The following is an 18,694-nucleotide window of genomic DNA, read 5'->3' as shown; positions in this document are numbered from 1 at the left end:
GGCTGGATGAGAGTTTGGAAGGACAACATGTTTCTTTTCTGCTTGGAGGAAAGACCGCTTGTCTGGGAACAACATCAGGTCTATGCCCTTACACAACGAAGGCAAGAGATGAAGACAGGCACCTGGCCAGTGCATTGCCATCTGGAGGGATGGCTAAGAAAGGTAAATTAGTGCTTGCTACCTGGAAAATACTGCTGACTGCCAAATCTGCTTTTTTAAAATCCTTGCAGCACCTGGAAGAGCTTCTTTTTTAGTGCTGCATGGTGGGGTGTCTCCAGCCTCAGGTGAGAGGTGATGATACCCACTTTTGCATCTCAAGATAGGGACTGGAGGTGACCAAGATTTGGTACATGGTTTCCAGGAACATCAACTCATCAGCTGTCATACAGAGTGATACCAGCTCAGCACTGTCCTAGGCCCAGGGGTCTGCCCAGTTTGCTTTTGAACACGTAGCAAGGTAGCTACAGAGTTCAGACAGGTCTTGTGCAAGGAAACATTTCTTTTCCTTCCTGTTTTTGAACCCGCCCCTTTAGAGCTTATCTTTACATACTTTTAGAGCTCCCCTGGTTCTTGCACTGGAAGAGACAGTGAACAATTGATCCCTGGTCACCTTTTCCACATCATTCCTGACTTTTTAGGCATCTATGATCCCATCTCAGTTGTCTTTTTTCCAGGTTATAGCCATAGCTTGCTTAGTTTGTCTCCTTAGGCAAGCTGTCCAGGCATCCGTCACTCCTTACTTAACTTTTCTGAATCTTTCCAGTTATACTTTACCTTTTTTGAAATGAAGGGCCTGTGCATGCAAAAAGCACATCAGAGACAACATGCTGATGCGCCACAGCTTTATCAGTGGCATAATGACATTCTCTGTTTGGTTTTCAGCTGAGCTAGAAATTTCAACAAGCCCAGGATCTCATTTCTGCAGTAATGATCAGTCAGAGCACATTATTTCATGTGTGATGTTCAGAGCAACATCAGAGTAACATTCAGAATTGTTATTCTCTCTGTCCCTGCTGCACATCACTTTACACTTAAACTGAAATTCATGCACTGTTTTATTGCCCTGCCTGTCCTCTAAGTTCCTTCCTCATTTCTTCCTATTTAGAGAAACAATTGGCACTGGAGAGAGAAAGCAGCAGCCTTTGGGTTCAACACAAGAAAATGCAGGACAGAGTGGGGCTGGTGAGCTGTGCCACAGTGCCACATGGCTTGAGCAGGGACTCAGCAGCTTCTCAGAATTTCCTTGAAACACAGCAGTGACCATGAAACACTTGGCTAGGCTGACCAGAGGGGACAGAAGAGCAGAGCTGGAAAAGCCAGGGACCTTGCTGGAATATCGAGATCTATGAGGAGCGTCCCCCCTGACATGCAGACAGGCAGGAGAGACAACAGAGTAGTAGACTCAGTAGGAAGGGGACATCACAGCCACTTTGAGCAGCATAAATCAAAGGAGAATGATCTGAGCCTTCCTGTCAGGTACCTAAAGTCTGATAGAGATACAGGATAGGACAGCACAGACCTACAGATGCAAACTACATTCAAGATCTCTGTGAAGCCAGCAGTGCTCCGGTCTGCCATGGTCAGTACGCCAAACTTCTTAGTCCATACACAGCCAGTGTTGCGCTTTAATTTCCGCCTACCACCCACGGTCTCAGCAGCTGGGCTTTGGGCTTTGCCTCCCTGCTGCACCCTCCCAGTCATGTTTTCCAGAAGGAAGAGTTTTTTTAAGCAACATCTCCCACCCTGCTCCTTGGCTTTTCCTGGCGCACGATGCCTTTTGCATCACCACAGATGTGATGGGCACTGAGTGTTGTTCATGTGCACACCTGCACTGCTCTGCCCCTGAGCCACCAGCCCTCATGGCCACACTGTCACCTGCCTGCCAGCTCTGCCAAGGACCACTGCAAAGGGAAAGCATGACCTGAGAAGGACAAAAGGAAGTGGATTACGTGGGCTGTTGTTTTCAGTCGAGAAGGCAAGAGCACGAACATCCTGTCTTTTGGAACAGGAACCCAGGGAGAGAATAGTCAAAGGGAAAAAAAAGAAGCAAAGGAATAGAAACATGAGTCCCCATTTACGCAAGGCAAATGACATCTTCTCAGTCAGCCTCTGAGCCAGCTCCTGAGGCTGGCAGCCTTACTGGTGAGGAAAAACATGTATTGAAAGGAACACTTTCCTCACCCTTTAAAAACAAACAAACAAACTAACTAAACTGATTAATACAATAACCTCTAGTCTATAAATATATACTTTTGAGTCTTTATCTTCCAAAAGACTAGATTCTTCTGCACATATGCAAACTGAACAGCACTAACACTCAGATAAGTGCAGTGTCTATTACAACATCTAAAATACATTAAAACACAACTAGTTGACTTTTTAAGGTAAGAGGTAATCTGGCACTCAATGAAGACCTACATCCTCTGAGATGATGTGTACCCCTAACTCATAAAGCAAGGAAGAATCAGAAGGAGATAAAGAAAAGTGCATAGAATTTTATAAATTGATTAATTTTCCTATCTACAAGGCTGAGAAAAGCAGTCTCATTTTTTAATGTTTAGCTTTAAGGGGAAAGTTCTCAATGGTTCTTTGTATTTCCCTAACCTTTCTTCGTTCCTGCATTACAAAAAAATCAGCATTCATCTGCACTTTCTGCTAATTCCCTACCTGATGTCATCTTCTTTGAGTTATTAATATTAGTAGTGATTTCCACAGTAACCCATTGTGATAGCATAAATAGAGGATTATGACTTCATGTGGGGAATAAGCAGAGGCACAAATGATGAATTCTTAAGGAAGGAAAGATAATGTTTTCATGCAAACTTGTGCATTACTAGAAAAGACAGTTACTACACAGAGAACAGGAAGAGCAGATTTAGCTGAGCCTTTTCCTGCTGCATGGCAGTACAGGCTGTTTTCTAAGAACACCAGAGAGATGAAGTTTTCCCTTAGGTGTCTGTTCTGGAGGTACTTCTGTGGCAGAGCTGGGAACCCCTCTGCTTTATCCAGGCACTGTAACCCTCCTCTCATGCAGGGAAACAGTACTCAGCTCTTCAAAGCTGGCACATTGCAGAGACTTCAGTTACACAAGATGGAGTAAGAACAAAAGGCATTTAATCAAAGGAATGGGGGCAACTGCCAATGTGAGAAAAACTCCTTGTGCTCAAGTCTTTAAAAGCTCTGCTCTGATCAGAGCTTGGATACAGACCAAGGGCCCAGTTACCCAAAAGAGACTCCTTTCTATTTTATCCTTACGATGCGGTTTTGATAAGCCTCCCTTGATCACTGTCAAAACAGCTGCATTAGCAATAGCGTCCTCCAGGGAATAATTTAGGGGATGAATGAGCAGCTCCACTCCCAACAGAAGATATTGAATGAGAGAGTCAAGAACAAGGCAGGACGATCATGTCCAAGCTTTTATTGAAAGCAGGAGGAAAAAAGAAAGGTATTTGCTAAAGTCATGTCACTGCACTACTGCAGATACTTCAACACACTCCTGACCATAAAGAAATCCCATTGAATAATGAGGCTGGACTCCAGGATACCAAGGACCAGCATCAAAGTGCAGATGTCACCACTGCTCTGGGTCCTGCTGGGCCAAGTCTGTGAGGGGACACGAGAGGTTACACAATCAGCTGCATCACCTGCTCTGCCTTGCACCCTGACTGGCTCAGTCCTGACATCTTCCACAGCCACACTGCCTCTGTAATTAGCATCCACTCCTCTCAAATGACCAGCTGAAATCCCACGTTTCACATGCCACTCCATTATTCCAGGTCTCAGAGTGATTATGCCAGACTCAGCTGACTGCAGGATTGAGCTCAGGCCATATGGTGGGATGAGTGCCCTCCCTTCCAAGATCCATCACCAATCCCCAGACACCCTGCATTACCCCAGATCAGTGGGGTCACACCAAGGCTTTCTCTATGAGCCCTGTGGGGAGACCCTGGGGCTGGTCCTGCACTACTGTAGATATATCTGTACTATAGATTTTGGTCAATGCCTGCTATCAGAGCCTACCCAAAGGACAGACTCATTTCTAAACAGGTGAGAGAAGAACTTTATTAGTAGGAACTTGCTACAAATACAATCCATACTGCTTGCAAGGGAATAGTTGAGCTTGTCAAAGCCAGGAACAACATGTGCAACCCTCAGATCCTTTGGGATTACTATTGAGTTATCCAAAGGGTGACAGAGATGGTTTGATCAAGGACTGTGTCCACAATCATCTGTTGCTGTCCAAGTCTTCCCTCATCACAAAGTGGAGGGAAATTGTGCTCTGTATCAAGCAATACCAACAGCCACAAATGTGGCTTTTCTGGATTTAGTATAGAGCAAGAGAATACAGAAAGGAGTGTGCAACAGTTCCCTTCATCACCTTGCCTAGCTTTTGCTACTGGAACCTGAACTGGATTAAGTCCCGGGCCAGTTCCTGTTCTTCTGCTGTCCCAACAAGACCCCAGGGCTGTGTCCCTTGTTGGGGAAAAAGTGGTGCAGAGTGTTCACCTGCAGCACTGCCACATCACCTCCCTACACTGGGACCGGCACTGTCACACTCACAATAAAGATCAGCAACTCTGACAGTGCAGGATCAGAGCCCGAAGGTGACATATTTATAGGAAATCCTGGCCTCACCAAGGGAACTGAAAAATAATCCCAGGCTTCATTGTCTCAATAGCCATGGCCAATGTTCAAATGTGGATTACATGTATGGAATTATAAACAGGTTTAACTACAAGAAGGAATTAAATGCATGCTGAAAACAGCAGAGGGAAGTTAAAGTTTCAGATGTGATAGTCACCAGAGGCCCCAGTACTTTCTGCACTTAATCTGTCTCTTTCTTTCACCAAGTTTCCTCAAGTGCCACTTTTCAGCTGCAGTCCAAATAAATACACTACACTTGCCAGAACCTGAAGAGGATTTAATGGTTAAAATGTCATTTCTGATTTATTATCTGCTTCTAGCATGTGGTCTATTATCCTAAACTCTGTGGATTCATTTCCCAGCTCACTTGCAGTGCTTCACATTACACATACTGCACTGAACTCACGATCAATTGCACTTGGCCATATGTGAGCACCAGATGTAATTTCTTTTTTTGTTTTTAAAGTATTGTAAGGATACATAAGTTGCACCGGTAAGAACAATCAAGAAAAATTTCTATTTCAAATAAGATTATTAGTAAGAAGATAAATCCTATTTTAAATGTAAAATATTAGCATAGCATGATGTAGGCAGCTCACTTGCAGCAGTTGCCTAACGTGACATGTGAAAACAACTCAATTACCAGAGATGGTTAAAGACAGGTCAATCATCTTGCTTGTATGACTGCATTTCCAGTCATGAAAAATGGCAACATGAAGGAGGGGTTTAAAATAACAAGCTATTCCAATAAAGGAGTGGCATGTTGGGCTGTGCCAGGCAATGGACTCAGCAGAAGCTCCGGGGACTGTACTGCCACAGACTCTGCGGGGTAACAGAACAGCTGACAGCACTGCTACAGCTCAGCTGATCTGCTGAAATCCAGGGAGCAGCTTTTAATTCCAAGTGTCAGTGCCTCAAAGATCCTCTCGCACTTGCGTTTCCACAAGACTGCAAGAAGCTGACTGCCAACTGAATTTTTTTTTGTTTTGGAGGCAAGTAAACAAATACATTGTCAAAAAGCAAGAATTCAAATGTTAGGGTAAGCTGGTGATCAGCAGCGCTGCAAGTGCCATCATTTCCAAGACAGACAGTTTACCCATTTGTTTGCCAATAATTTCTCTGAAGAGATTTAGACTCCTGGAGAAACAGCCAGATCCAACTCACTGGAACATGTTCCGTGTAACTCCAAATGTTGCTGTGACATGGCTGCCTGATGTAACCTGTCAGCTCTCTAGGAGCATGAGAGCAGCACGTGCTATGGGACAAAACCCTGCTCCAGGCCAGACTCCCAACCTCAGGTGGCAGGGTGTGAGCAAACATTATCCTCAGACACATGCAAACGTGCTGCTCAATGTCCAGTGCAGAGAAACACACTGAAAACTGACAGAGTTGATTTATTTTTAAAAATATATCCACCAACAATCAGAGATTGCTAGAGTATCTTGCTAATTACCATGTTCTTTTAAAAATGTATCTGCTTATTACTGTACCTTGATTAATGCTGGTGTTTACTTGATGGGTAGTTACCAGCAATATTTGATCAACTTAGACAAAAAATATTTTTGGTTACTGCAAACATGATTTTGGCACTGCAACATGATTAGCCAAGCTGTGCAGAAGGGTTTAATCAAACTGATGAGTTCTCAGATTAGCCCTGGCTCAAGTTCAAATCGCAGCACTGAGCAACAAGTATTGTAGTTGAATTTTGCTCATGTTTATAAACACTCTATATAAGTGTAGGACCTCTCCCTCCTTCTTCATGACAGAACAATTACTTCCCCTCTGTGAATTCTAAAAGACAAGTTTCCTCATGGCAACATCTGAACTAAATATCTCCACTGGTCTGATTATATCTCCTTCCTCCCTTCTAATACCAAATTATCACATTTTCAGTCTACAAAGCTGTGAATAACAACCTGCATAATCCATTTATTTCCTTAAGATAACTAAAGTTAAATTAGCATCACCATGGTCTTGCCTGATATAGACATTTTTTATGGTTTGCACACACAGGAGACCCTAACGTGTATTTCTTGCTCCCTCTTTCACTGATCCGTATGTATTTTAAAATTCCAGCATCCTTAAGCAGATATTAGAAAAAGACCAGAAAGAGACTGCTGTTTAGATTCTTTTCTTATGTGCTTTACCTTCAGGGCTTTCTGTGCAGCTTCACTTGATCCGATAGCAATCAAGTTTGGTCCAGCCATGCTGCAAAAGCTCTTCAGATGCAAAGAATCATGAACAGGGACTGTGGAGACAGCATAATCCTGTATGGGAGTAAAGAATGGTGCTATAAATATTTTTAAAGTGTCCTAGTTCCATAATTATATGGAGGCATTCCGTAATTAATTTTACTCTCTGCAAATTTTCAACCTCAGGGCACAGTGTCAACTGTTTAAGTATGACACTCTCCTCTGGACCAGCTTGTCTTGTCTGGAGACTGGCATAAAATCCAGAACATGTTTCAAATACTACTATTGTTGCGACTATAAAGAAATACATTAAAAAGCTTAATTAAACAGTTTGTGCATAAAACCTCTCCAGGGACCAGCAGAAAGAACACCAGGCTGATAGATGAGAATATGAAGAATGTGTTTATGTGCTCTCAAAAAATAACAGCCTCCCACTATCCAACTGATTTTTATGCAGCAATCTCACATTTCAGATCCAACTTCGGTATCTACTACTTTACAAGATGCTCAAACCTTTTCAGCAACTTGTACCTTTGGGGTTTTTTTTAATCAGGTCTTAAATAAAGTACATGAGTATGACAAACATCTTGGCCACTACAATTACTAAATTAGTGCAGTGAATGACAGCTTGTATTTCCTGTGGCATGAATGAATCTACAAACCTTAAATGTGTCAGCCAGAATTTCTGCACCACGTTGATTTGTCCGCCTGGAAAGACCTACGAAAAATTCTCTGCCTGGAATGAAAAAAGCAGACCAGCTTTAGAGATATTCTGAAGCAATCTTTCATGTATTTTCATCTTCTATATTTCTTTTCTCAAGATGAGTAGTTAAACTGAAAATTCAACATAAAAGAATGCAACCTGCAATTGTGAGCTGATAATCTAAAGCAATTAATCTTTCTCCAGAAGACACATTTCAGCAGAAGCATAAATAGCTTCCTCTTCTAAATCTCTGCAGTGGTCATTGGGTCAGGAAAGACAACAGCTGGGCTGGATTAGTATACCACTGATTGACCATTTCACTCTCCCTCTGAGATTTCCTCTGGTCTCAAGGCAGATCTGCAATCACCGGCATCCTCCAGCACCAGAGAAAATCAGTGCCGGATCTGCACTGCCTTAGAAAGGCCTTCCTTCCTGGTCTGCCTCTTTCCCTGTGGTGAGCTAAGGCAAGCAGCCAGGCTACTGTGATGCTGATCAAAACAAACAGGCTCATTCAGCACAGGCAGGGAGCGATGCTGTGTGCAGCCGATGTGAGAAAATGCCTAATGGGTTTAATGACACAAAAAACACAGGCAGTATCTTCATCTTTGAAGTCAACCATGCATGTAAGGTGTCTGGCTCATGACATATGACAGGCAACTCCACCACTTTATTGATAAACTAAAAATGCATTTTTTTGCATTTAAGTCCTTGAACTAGTGACAATTGTCTCCATCAAGCTTTTACAAGTCCTGAAAACGAGTCTGGTGAATGTTAGCTGCTTGTAATAAGAAATATGAAACAGCCCCAGACAGCTGACTATTGAAAGCATTTTTGTTATTGGCACTTTACAAGCTAAAATAAAATCTGTATGCACAGTGCTGTTATTTGTAGTGTGTGTACTGCTGCTCCATTTATTCAGGTATTAGGCAGCACATTGAGGGTTGCACTGAGAACTCATCTCTCAGCTGCCTTTGTGACATTTAGTAAACAACCAATTCGACAAACCACAGGAACGACATTTTATTATGCTGGTGTCAAATGACATACAGCCTTTAAGGCAGTCAGAACATGTAAACACCAAATTCACTACCATTATACCTGTAAATAAGACGTCTCCACCATCCAAGGTTGCGTTTTCATCCACCATCTCAACTATATTAAGGTTGAGACTTTCTAGAACTCTCTTCATGGCTTCAACCTGTTTAAAAGAAAGTTATTAAGGACATATTGTACTGTTGAAAAAAATTTTAAAAACCCGCCAGAAATACATATAATTAGTAAGAATTGAAGCCTTTTGATGTACCTTTAGCAAGATGGATGGCAGGGTCCTTTGTGGCCCTGCCCATCACAGTTCCCCACCTCTCTTCAGAGGCCTCTGTGGTCTGGAGGTGATGGGTTGGCAAGTGGCAGAGATTAGGCTCTTATCTTTGCACAGGAGCCACACAGCCTTCGGGGGGACAGATGAGGGGCCCAAAGCACAAATTAAGTCCAGTCCCTCTGCACAGTAATATCCTCTTCTAAATCCTGTCCCTTGGATTTGGGCCAGAAAAAGCACCAGCAGAGGAGTGAGGTTCATTCCTTTCACTGTGCTCAGACACAAGAGGTGGTTCTGCCAGACATGGAGGTTGCAGTTCTACCACGAGCCCATCTTCAGTCAGCAGGAAAAAAAAAAAAATCTCCTAGCCAGTAAACATTCAGATTCCTTATGGCTTTGCAATTTTACTAGGCACTAGCTCTCCTTGCATGCTCAAGCTACCTTGCTTCACAATTACAAGACATTTCATGCCTATGCATTGTGGGGCTTACTGCTTGCTGTAGAGAGCCACACACACAGCTGGAAGTCAGAGCCTGTTTCCTGCTGAAAGAGGCTTGTATTAGGAGCAGGGAATGCAGCTACAGTAGGTTCCTTCTTTCCCAGTAAGGGCTGCTGAGGATGCCTAAAGCAGAATCTGTTTCTGTAGAGGCTCCCATCACTAGCCATCCAGAACAGGGGCCAACACTCTCTATGTTCAAACAACATCACTGTCATCCCTTGTAAGCCAAAAGAAGCACCTACACACAACCAACCACGCAACAAAAGCGTGAACCTGTAACCTGCAGAATGTCAGAAACCTGTGAACTGGATCCCACACAAGCAGCATCTTCACATTCAGTGAAACTTCCTCATCATGGTTAACTAGAGGTGCCCAGAAAGCATTAATGAACATGGAAAACACAGCGAACTCCTGTTAGATTTTTGCATATCCCACAGGTCACTTATTTATTTAAAGTGCTAAATTAAGCACTTCTAGAAAAAACACAGGAAGCTAAAACACGTGACACAATACTAGTCAGCACTATACTTACAGCACTATACAACAACAGAAGCAATTCTAGCAGCCCTACTCCTCAGCTCTGCCAAACTACACCTGCCACAGCAGAGGAAGGACATATGATGGTGACTAGTCCTTCACACCTGCTGTGGCAGCCTCAGAGCAATAGCAGCACACAGTTTGGCTGACATACCTTCCTAAAAGTAGTGCTGCTTCAGGGAATAAAGAAGGGGACAGACATGATCCACCTAAGCTGCCTTTTCCTGCCCATTTTCCATGACTCAGCAATGTGGCATTTGTGAGTCATCCCATTAATCCTGAAGCCCAGGCTCAAAAGGCAAGAGCAGGTCCCCATGGGCTGTCAGGACAGGTGATGTACGTCTGCATGGAATACACTGGGAGCAGCACCTTATCCAAGCCTGATCTGCTCTCTGGAAGTTTTTCTTCTCTAGCATCTTCTCACTCTGCAGACACTTGAGAGAAAAAACCCTGAACAAGCACACTGCTAAAAGTAGGTGCCTCAGTTTAGACCTGTGAAGGACAAAGGCAGCTCTTTGTGCCACCTGGAGAACTCTGATGGGTTATACTGCAACTCAGAACTGTATCCAGGGGTTTCTGATACCAAGGGATTCATCCTCTCCACACAAAAGACCATCTAAGGCTTTGGCATGCAGCCTGGAATGAGCCTGCAGCATGCCTTTTACAATTAACACTTCTTTTTTGCTCCTCTTTCACCTGATGCTAAAATGACTTCAGGCAGAAACCTGGCACTCGAGAGTCTCCAGGCTTAGTAGAAAGGCTTCATCTTTCTTAGTCTTGTTGCTGTATCTCCAGAACTCTTTAAAATTAGGTTTATAATGAGGATTGGACCCATGTGGTGTTTTAAAAATAAATGGGGAACAGCTGAGGTAATATTGGAAAAGTGCTGTTGCACAAACATGACAACATTTTATAACATCTGTATGCTTATAGCAGAATGATTTCTTTTGTCTGTGAAGCCCAGTGGGTTTTACTGTGCAGGTGGTACACGCGTAAGAGTCAACAGACTCCAAAGAAGAAAACAATTGTTTAATATGGAGTAATGGAGATGCAGCATTATAAAAGCAGGGTTCCACTCCAAGAACACACAGATTCACTCTTTTGTGCCAACATGAGGCGGACAAGCAAACTCACAATTGGGACACCAGTCACAGGCAGTTAGAATAAATAAATAAAACCATCAGGTGGGATTAAGGCAGAAGGCCAAGTGGCAAGAAAAACCAGGTTCACCCAGCCTGTTGCATGGTCACCTATCTCCAGTTAATCTGTGACCTCCAGCAGCTTCCAAAGCCAAAACATCCAGAAGAGAAAGCCCTTTTAGGAGATGTGCTGCTGAGCAGGTGCTCCCAACATAAGTTTTCTGGGCTTGCAGCAGAAATCAAGCCAGTGGCTGTCCCTGCCATGCACCCTCTCCCCAGACCACTCCTGCCCTCCTCCCTGACCACGTCTCCAGAAGTAGAAGCATCAGCAGAGCGGTGGATGTTACTGTGGCAGAGGACTACCATACCCACATTCTGTGGGGAGACACAAAAGCTTCTCTGGACCACAAAACAACATCTGAGAGAGCAAAGAGGTGTAAAACCTGGGCAGCCTGCAGACACTACATGAAGGTGCCTCATGTGAAGGCTCAAGGCAGGCTCAAGCCCCAAGGCTTCCTGAAGACCTAAAGGGACCAGGAATGGGCAGCAATTGCTGTGATGAAACACACACCAGTCACCAATGTGGGTGTGAGCTCCCTTTAGCAAGTGGGAAACCTGCTTTCACCTGAGCATTGCAAACCAGGCTGAGAAGAGACACCACTGCAGCAAGCAAGGGCAGCACGAGCTCCCCAGGGAAGGGCAGGCAGGGAGGCAGCAGCACTTCACATCCCTGGGCCAGAATGGCCAACTAGTAACACTTGCACTGGAGAACCAATTAACTAAAGTGCCTAGCTAATGAGGCTAGTGGAATGTAAATGCTGACTTTGGATTTGTGATTTGAGTCATATGGATGTTTTAATCACCAGCTGCTGATTACCATTTAACTACCAGGCTACATCAGAGATGCCTTGAATTGTTTCTTTCTTTAATTTACAGGGGTTGATGCAGCTGTAGCACAGACATTAAGGAAAATTATCAGAACTGAAAGTTGTCCAAAGTCACAGAAAACTAGTTTAATTTGCTTCATTGTGTCTGAGGCTTTAAAGATATTTGTAAGATCCTCACGTTGTTTTCCTCCAACAGTTGGGTTCATTTTAGCTTACAAAACCAAATTTAAATAAATAAAATGACTGCCATATAAATAGCTGGATCACTTTTCCATGATGGGTGTTAATGGATTCAAGCTATGGATCACTGTTTAGCAAGGACTTTAAGAGAAATTCTTATAGTTTTAATTGGGAAGTGCTGTTCACATGTCTGCTGATGTGTGCATGCTAGGAATATCTTTCAATATCCCTTGCTTGTGTAAAATAGAAGTCTCAAGTTACTCTTTTTTTTTTCCCCTACAGGCAACACCAGAAGCTTCAATCAGTTGAAGCAGAAATGAAAAAAGCACAAGCTGAGATGAAGAAGACTGGAGGGAAAACTTGACATTATTAAAAAGGCAACTGAAAAAAACCATAAAGAACCACACTTGTAAATAACAGATTCCAGAAAAACAAACTAGGACTGAATAGCCCATCTGCTGAATTTCCTAGAGGAAACAGGGGACAGCACAGACTCGCATGATCCCCACTGTACTATCTCTGAAGCCATCCTGCAGCAGTCCTGAGCAGGGTGTCCAACACAGCATGTCCATGGAATGTGTTTGACACACTACCACTTTGGAAAAAGCAGTTGCAGCATTCAGAGTTGGGTTAGGATGGGTCACACAAATAGCCTGGATCTGTATCTCATCATTGCAAGAGGGAATCTAAAGCTTGGCTCCATCCTTAAAACCCTCCCACATCATGAAGGATTGTGCTACTTTCTCCTACAGAGAGGAAAAAAGATACAATCTCTAGCTAAAGATGGACAAGTGATTGTTATCCTCAAGTAAGATGTTTAAAAATGGGATGTAGGAAAGGGGGTTATTTTACAAAGCCCTCTATTCTCCTCACATTTTACTCTCCCCAAATAACTGATAGCCATTTTCTGAAGTGTGGTGTCTTAACACATATTGGCAACATTTTCATTCATTATGAATGAAAGACTAATTCACAGAGCTAGCTTTGATGTATAAACAAATAACCACCTCTTGCTTTTTTTTCCAGGAAAGAACTGAAAAACAGTGGGTCAACAAAGTCCTCTGTGAAACCCCAGCTACCCAGGAGACACCAGTAAAATACACAAAATATTTGGACACAACCTGATTACAAGCATTGTCACTTTGAAGAAGACTTACTGCTTGCTTTTTTTATTAAGCAGCCAAGAGGAAAAGTCACCTTCCCTCACTTTATCTCCTTTATTTGAAAACTAAAATCCCAGGTAGTCAAAATTGTTGCACACAAAGAGAGCACTCATCTGTATCCTTTCAGATTTCTGTATCTTATTATCTCAGGTCAGCTTAAGGTTTGTAACACGATACTGGGTTTTATTGTACATGTATCCATTAGTACATGGGTTGAGTGTTAAAGCTTGTATGCTTTGTGCAGGGATATTTTTCTAATAAGCACATTCCTGGTGTGAGACAGGACGTGTCTAATCCATAGCAAAGCTGATTGAGAGACAATGGGCTCCAGCCAGCTCAGCTCTGTTTCAAGGAAGGAGGACAATAACTGCATTTGACATTTATAAAAATCTAATTTCCTTGTGCTTTAAAAATGGAGCTCATTACCCTTTGGACTGGTGCCTTCCACCAATTACTGTAACTGATGTGCAGGGATTTTTTCCTTCTCTATATTAGTACTTGATGCACTCTAAACATAGGCTGCTTCCTTAATTATTTACTGGTCTCCTGTGCACTAACCATATTACAGGATTTATGTTATTGACAGTAAGAAAGAAATTATCTTTCCTAAAGACAGTGGAAACAGGAAAATGATTTTGCAAGCCACCATCTCACACCTGCCAAGAGCAGGGCAGCTTTTCCCCTGGGGTGCCAGAGCTGGGTGGTGGAGCCACGGGCGAGGCGCCACTCAGGCTCCCAAAATGCCCCATGGGCAGGGCACAGCTGGGGCTTGGCAGAAGCTGTGGATGGTACCAAATCAGGCATCTTCTAATGACTGCAATGACCCATCTGCCTTTGTCTCCAAGCTCTTGGTGAAAGGGGGAAGATGCCTCCAGCCCCGTCTTAAATGAAAGGATGCAGAGAGATTCGGAGGGCACAAGACCATCCAATGACCCAGAGACAAAATGAGGTTTCTAAGCCAGCTCTACATGCTCACAGCTCTGCTCTCCAGAGACCAACCACAGCTCTAACAAAAAGGGCTCTCAGTCCAAGACACACTACTGCACTGTCTCCTGAAAGTTTACATCCACCACCTATTTCTCCAGCTTGTTAAATCACAAATACTGCATTTCAGACTTTACTTCATTGTGTTTTAACAGTCACTCATAGCTGTGCAAAGCAAATGTCAGACCTGACAAATGCAAAAGTTAGACTATAATCTCAAAGGTGATTATTTCTGGAGCCATTAGCTCTGAGTTCACAAAGTGCCACTGTCAACATATAATACGTTTTTCAGCAAGGTTCTGAGTAAAGGCTATAAATAGAGATGGACAAATCCGGGGCCAGGAAAGGGTAGACTTCAGTTTTGCAAAACCAGATACCAGTGTTGGTCACTGTCCAGGTTCTTGCCTGCCTGAATCTGCTCTGTTTGGACATGAGGGAAGTCTGTCTCCTTTCGATGATAAGCACTGCCCTTCTGCACTTGCACAGGCTTCAAAGAAAATAAAGCAGTGCTGTAATAGTTTTGAGGGGTTTTGAGAAGAAAAACCCACTACTGGTTGTTTTCTTGCTTTAAGTAGGTCAGATACACACCCTTGTGTATATTGATCTCAGAAATTTGTAGGATATGGGTTGTGGTAGAGTTTCTAACTCACGCTTCCAGTGTTGATACCAGATAGGGCCCTGGCTCTTGAAAAGTCATCAGGAAAACAGCAGAAGACCAAGACACTCCATCACTGCTACTCAATGAAGGTCATGCAGTAAGAGTGTGTCAAGTGCAAGACAAAAAAGGTTACCTCTGTCCTACAAACAGCTACCAGCACACCCTGGTAAGGACATTCTGTACCTGCCATTCCCACCTCTGCCAGCTGACAGATTTGCTTTGGCAATCAATCTCCCTTTTCACCCACAGAAGGTCTTTGTGTCCATCCCACTGCCTCTTTTGAGAAGGGGAGAAAAGGTAGAGACCAGCAGCAGCCTGGTCCCAGAGTGGATCGCCAGCTGCTCAGCAGCATGCTCCTGGATGACATGGGTGGATATGGTGTTCCCAAGACACCCACACAAATCACATCCGGACTGCTCAGTTCTGAGTAATCTGAGCATGACTTCACCAAACCAGGCTGAACATCACAACACCCAGGAAAAGTTGTTTGGAGTTTCAGCTGATCATACCCTGCCACTCTGCCAACAGGAAGGTCCAAGGTCAGGCCCTTTCCCAGAGGGTGGGGCAGTTGCACAGTAGCATCAATCAGGCTCTAGTGGCTCAGTGGCTGTGCCAGAATACCAAACAGCACACAGCCAGCACAGTTTGTCCTCAATGCTCAACCATTCTTCATCAAACAAGGCCACAGGAGGGACTAGAAAGAACAACAAGGTACTCCCAAGCTGTATCCTCAAGGAGAAGACAACTTGTTAGTTTCTCCTGATACACAGATCCCACACTAATGCTTCTAGATTGCAGCTCTGAGACAGTTTCATGCTTAACCAAAGCTTGCGCCAAGCAGGTGCAGTTTCTGACAGAGTTTTGGGGTTTTATGAACCACAAAGTTCAGAAAGGGCCGCAAAGATAATGACCCCATTTGTTACTGCCCACACACTGCTAATTATGGATCCAAACCCACTTACTGCCCTACTACTGAAACAGTCTCAAGGGATGTGCTGATGTACCTGGTGTGGAGTGTCCATTGCTGCAAGAGAGTGACCTGAGCCTGGGGTGAGCACAGTACCACCAGGGATTCATAGGGGAGAGGAAACATGGAAAAAGCTGGACCAGGGCAGCAGAGAGAGGGACTGGCACATGCAGGAAAACCAGAATAAGGCAGGTGGCCTCTAGAGTTTCTTGTTCTAGAAAAGCTTCTAGGCCAAGCAGGAGGGGAGCTCCAGTCTGACTGGTCTCAGGAATTCAAGCAGCAACCTCCTCTTCCAGGTACATACAGTTAAAAAAGACAATTAATCTGGTTGTCCTTTGAACATGGTGTGTTTTAATATCGAAGCAGAACTGAAGCACATAAGAACCACTGTACACAGCTCACCAGAAGTAAAACATGCCTGGGTTTCCCCTTCCCCTCTTCTGCCATTTAGCCTTTAAAATGCAAGGACACTATTTCCCATAAAGCAGAAGCCAGCAACCAGCTCACTTGCTACAAAAATGCTGGGCTGAAATTTCAACCCACAGCAAGTGGAAATAATTTCAGTCAGGTTTAAAAAATTCACAGGGAAAAAAAAGGATGCTTAAAAAGATGGAGATTTAAAGTCACTAGAAGAATAGACTCTCTAAGATCCACTAAGCATAAAATCAGGTTAGTGGAAAAGTTTAAGTGGCATGAATGCATTGTTACTGAAAAACAGAGAAGATTTTGCCAGATAAAGATGATGACATGAAATTTAAGTCGTACACAGGCATGCTGAGAAAATAATGTTCTAAATACTTTCTGCTTACAATTACAAAATGATCAATTGTTAAATGTTGGACAGCGAAATATATTCCATTCTGTCTGTACATGCACAGCAGGCCAAGAATGCACCTGGATAAGCCAAGCATTCATTATCTCCCAGACACTCAATATCCCATAATACCCTCAGTGGCTGCCAGCTCCTTGTCCATCGTTGACCAAACGCCATGTGCCCCATTTTACAGCTGAAAAGTATTTAAAATTCATGAAGCCTGTTGAAAGCTCAACTGTCACATTCTGCTCATTCCACAGGGTATGGGAAAACCGTGCAGAAGGGTTATTTCAACCAGGGCTATTATGGCTCTTGAATAACCAATATTCCATTAAATTGCTAATAAACCCACTTGAAGATAAGTTGATCACAATCGAACCATACAGTAGCATTCCTTTCCTTTAACACCAAGTTGTCAGGTTTCACTCTGTACTGTACTACTGTTTCTGTGCCATTTGTTCGTGCCTTGACACAGAGCATTCAAGACACTCACTTTGTCCCCAGTAATCTAAATGCCCTATTCTAAAGAGGCTGAAAGATCTTTGGCAAGTATATTCTGCTTATTTTAAGGTAGGGAACTCTTTCCAAAGGAAAAATGAAAAATAATTAAATATCCTCAACTGGGAAACGTGGGGCTTTGCAGCTTCTTGAACAAGGTGCCCACAATTTGAACACAGCGGTAAATGGTACGAGCACCTCCCAGCTTCCCTAGTGCTCAGCCAGGCTTGGTCTGGTATGAATTTTCATTTGAGTTTGCAGTTCAGGAACTAGTTTCATCCTCCCTTCACTAAATCTTAATTTTATCAATCAAATATAAAGAACTTCTGGAAAAAACTTCAAGAGTATTTGTTTGGCATTAAAATGGATTTTGTTAGATTCCTCGCAGTTACTTGTCAAGCTGCTGGCATGTCTACCATTGTCTCCTAATCTTGCTGTGTGCACATGTCCTTGTACCAAGAAGGCTCCAAGTTTTGTAATTTTTTACACTGAAAAGCATATCAGTGTCCTTCTCAGAGGGTATTTAAAAGCTTTAATTTTATATTGATTAACCCAACACTACTGAAAAGCAGCTCCCAACTGGCTCCATCCCAGGAGGCAAGCATCATCACCAACTAGCTCTGACTCTTCCTATCATCTCTCTGAGGTATGCGGGAACCAACCTGCAGATTTTGGCTGCACAAATGGCCAAGAATCATCATCATGAAGATCTGATCCCATTCAGTCTCTCTGGTGGGAAGCTCCAGACAAGACCCAGTGGTTGCCACCACATCTCCACTGCCACAGACCAAGGATGAGCAGGGAGGAGAAGCAATTACTCCAGAGGGCATCTGCCAGTCCTGGCTCCCTCTGGAGCCAATTCAGCCCGAGGAGCATTGGCCATCATCAGAGGCAACAAAGTATATTTTTCTTCACATTGAATTCACTCAGTAAGCAGCCTTTCATGGAGGAGCATCCAGTTGCTCCCATGTTATTTTATAACAAGGGCCCCACGGGCAGAGGTTATACTAACCCAGCATTTTTCCCCTCTAATAATAGGTTTCATTCACGCTTTCAGAGAAGTTGACTTGTCTGCTGTATTTTAGCTATGCTAACACATCCTGCAAGAGTGCCCTGAAGTGTCTAGACATATATAACAACAATAATGGCAGAAAATTTAACTTCTGACCCTTTTCCATCTCCCAGCTAGTTCTAGTAAGGTTTCCACAGGCAGGTAAGAAAAGTGTCATGCCAGGAGGATTATGGAAGTTTGCTCGTATGCATGAAATGGAGTTAAATCCTTGCAGATACACCAATGATTTTAAACTGTCAGTAATATATCTCAATATAAATACTCAAACTGGAAATCATCTAATAATCAAATTGACCATCACAGTGCTAGGTGGGACATTTCAACCTGAAAATAACCTTTAGCAGCCAAATACTATACTGACAAGTTTTAATAAATTATTAAAGAAAAATATGCAGTAAGCATAAGCAATCGCCCATCTCTGGCTACTGTTCCCTGAACTCAC

At 43.3% G+C, this 18,694-nt stretch overlaps 1 protein-coding gene across 4 annotated transcripts in view; it reads right to left on the bottom strand.

The window, feature by feature from the left end:
- The window catches only part of DDAH1 (dimethylarginine dimethylaminohydrolase 1), a 97,089-nt gene that overhangs the window by 8,862 nt on the left and 69,533 nt on the right, over positions 1-18,694 (bottom strand). For all 4 annotated transcript variants that reach the window (XM_048312709.1, XM_048312710.1, XM_048312708.1 and 1 more), the window contains 3 exons: positions 8,638-8,737; positions 7,499-7,572; positions 6,792-6,911 (listed from right to left, as the gene is read on the bottom strand). In XM_048312709.1, the coding sequence (XP_048168666.1) occupies positions 6,792-6,911; positions 7,499-7,572; positions 8,638-8,737 (294 nt within the window). The remainder of the gene's footprint in view (positions 1-6,791; positions 6,912-7,498; positions 7,573-8,637; positions 8,738-18,694) is intronic.

The sequence above is a fragment of the Corvus hawaiiensis genome, chromosome 9, assembly GCF_020740725.1.
Source record: "Corvus hawaiiensis isolate bCorHaw1 chromosome 9, bCorHaw1.pri.cur, whole genome shotgun sequence".
Taxonomy (NCBI): Eukaryota; Metazoa; Chordata; class Aves; order Passeriformes; family Corvidae; genus Corvus; species Corvus hawaiiensis.
Note: the sequence above shows the minus strand (reverse complement) of the source record. Positions and strands in the feature narration are given on the sequence as shown.